The sequence below is a fragment of the Nannospalax galili genome, unplaced genomic scaffold (assembly GCF_000622305.1).
Source record: "Nannospalax galili isolate Female #2095 unplaced genomic scaffold, S.galili_v1.0 C48110405, whole genome shotgun sequence".
Classification (NCBI taxonomy): domain Eukaryota; kingdom Metazoa; phylum Chordata; class Mammalia; order Rodentia; family Spalacidae; genus Nannospalax; species Nannospalax galili.
The window spans coordinates 1-752 of record NW_008461376.1 but is presented as its reverse complement, the minus strand read 5'-3'; the positions used below and the strand labels follow the sequence as shown (position 1 = coordinate 752).

The 752-nt window shown below is 56.2% G+C and overlaps 1 protein-coding gene across 1 annotated transcript; it reads left to right on the top strand.

Moving 5' to 3' along the window:
- Positions 1-6: 6 nt before the first annotated feature.
- LOC103728245 (neuromedin-U receptor 2-like) lies at positions 7-566 on the top strand (the record flags this gene model as incomplete). Its single annotated transcript, XM_008826332.1, has 1 exon — positions 7-566. A coding segment is annotated over exon 1 (432 nt), but the record flags the coding sequence as incomplete, so codon positions are not given.
- Between the last annotated feature and the right edge of the window lie 186 nt (positions 567-752).

The following is a 752-nucleotide window of genomic DNA, read 5'->3' as shown; positions in this document are numbered from 1 at the left end:
TGATCTTCCTGGTGGGGGTCGTGGGCAACCTCTTGGTGTGCCTGGTGATCCTCCGGCACCAGACCCTGAAGACACCCACCAATTACTACCTGTTCAGCCTGGCTGTCTCGGACCTGCTGGTCCTGCTCCTGGGGATGCCTCTGGAAGTCTACGAGATGTGGTACAACTACCCCTTCATCTTTGGGCCGGTGGGATGCTACTTCAAGACGGCCCTCTTTGAGACCGTGTGCTTCGCCTCCATCCTCAGCATCACCACGGTCAGCGCGGAGCGTTACGTGGCCATCGTCCACCCATTCCGGGCCAAGCTGGAGAGCACGCGGCGGCGGGCCCTGCGAATCCTCGGCCTGGTCTGGGGCTTGTCCGTGGTCTTCTCCCTGCCCAACACCAGCATCCACGGTATCAAACTACACTATTTCCCCAACGGATCCTCTGTGCCGGGCTCAACCACCTGCACGGTCACCAAGCCCATGTGGGTGTACAACCTCATCATCCAGGTCACCTCCTTCCTCTTCTACATCCTCCCCATGACCCTCATCAGCGTCCTCTACTGCCTCATGGGGCTCAGAGTGAGTATCCACTGCGATTGGCTTGGGGCACCAACCCCCCCAGCTCTCACCCGGCTCTGAGTTCGAAGGAAGATTTAGCATTGGAGGAAGTCAGGATTGGAGGGAGCCAAATTTTATGTGGATGTAAAATATTGTCATATAAATATTTCATATGTATGGTCATGATTGTGTGTGTGTGTGTGTGTG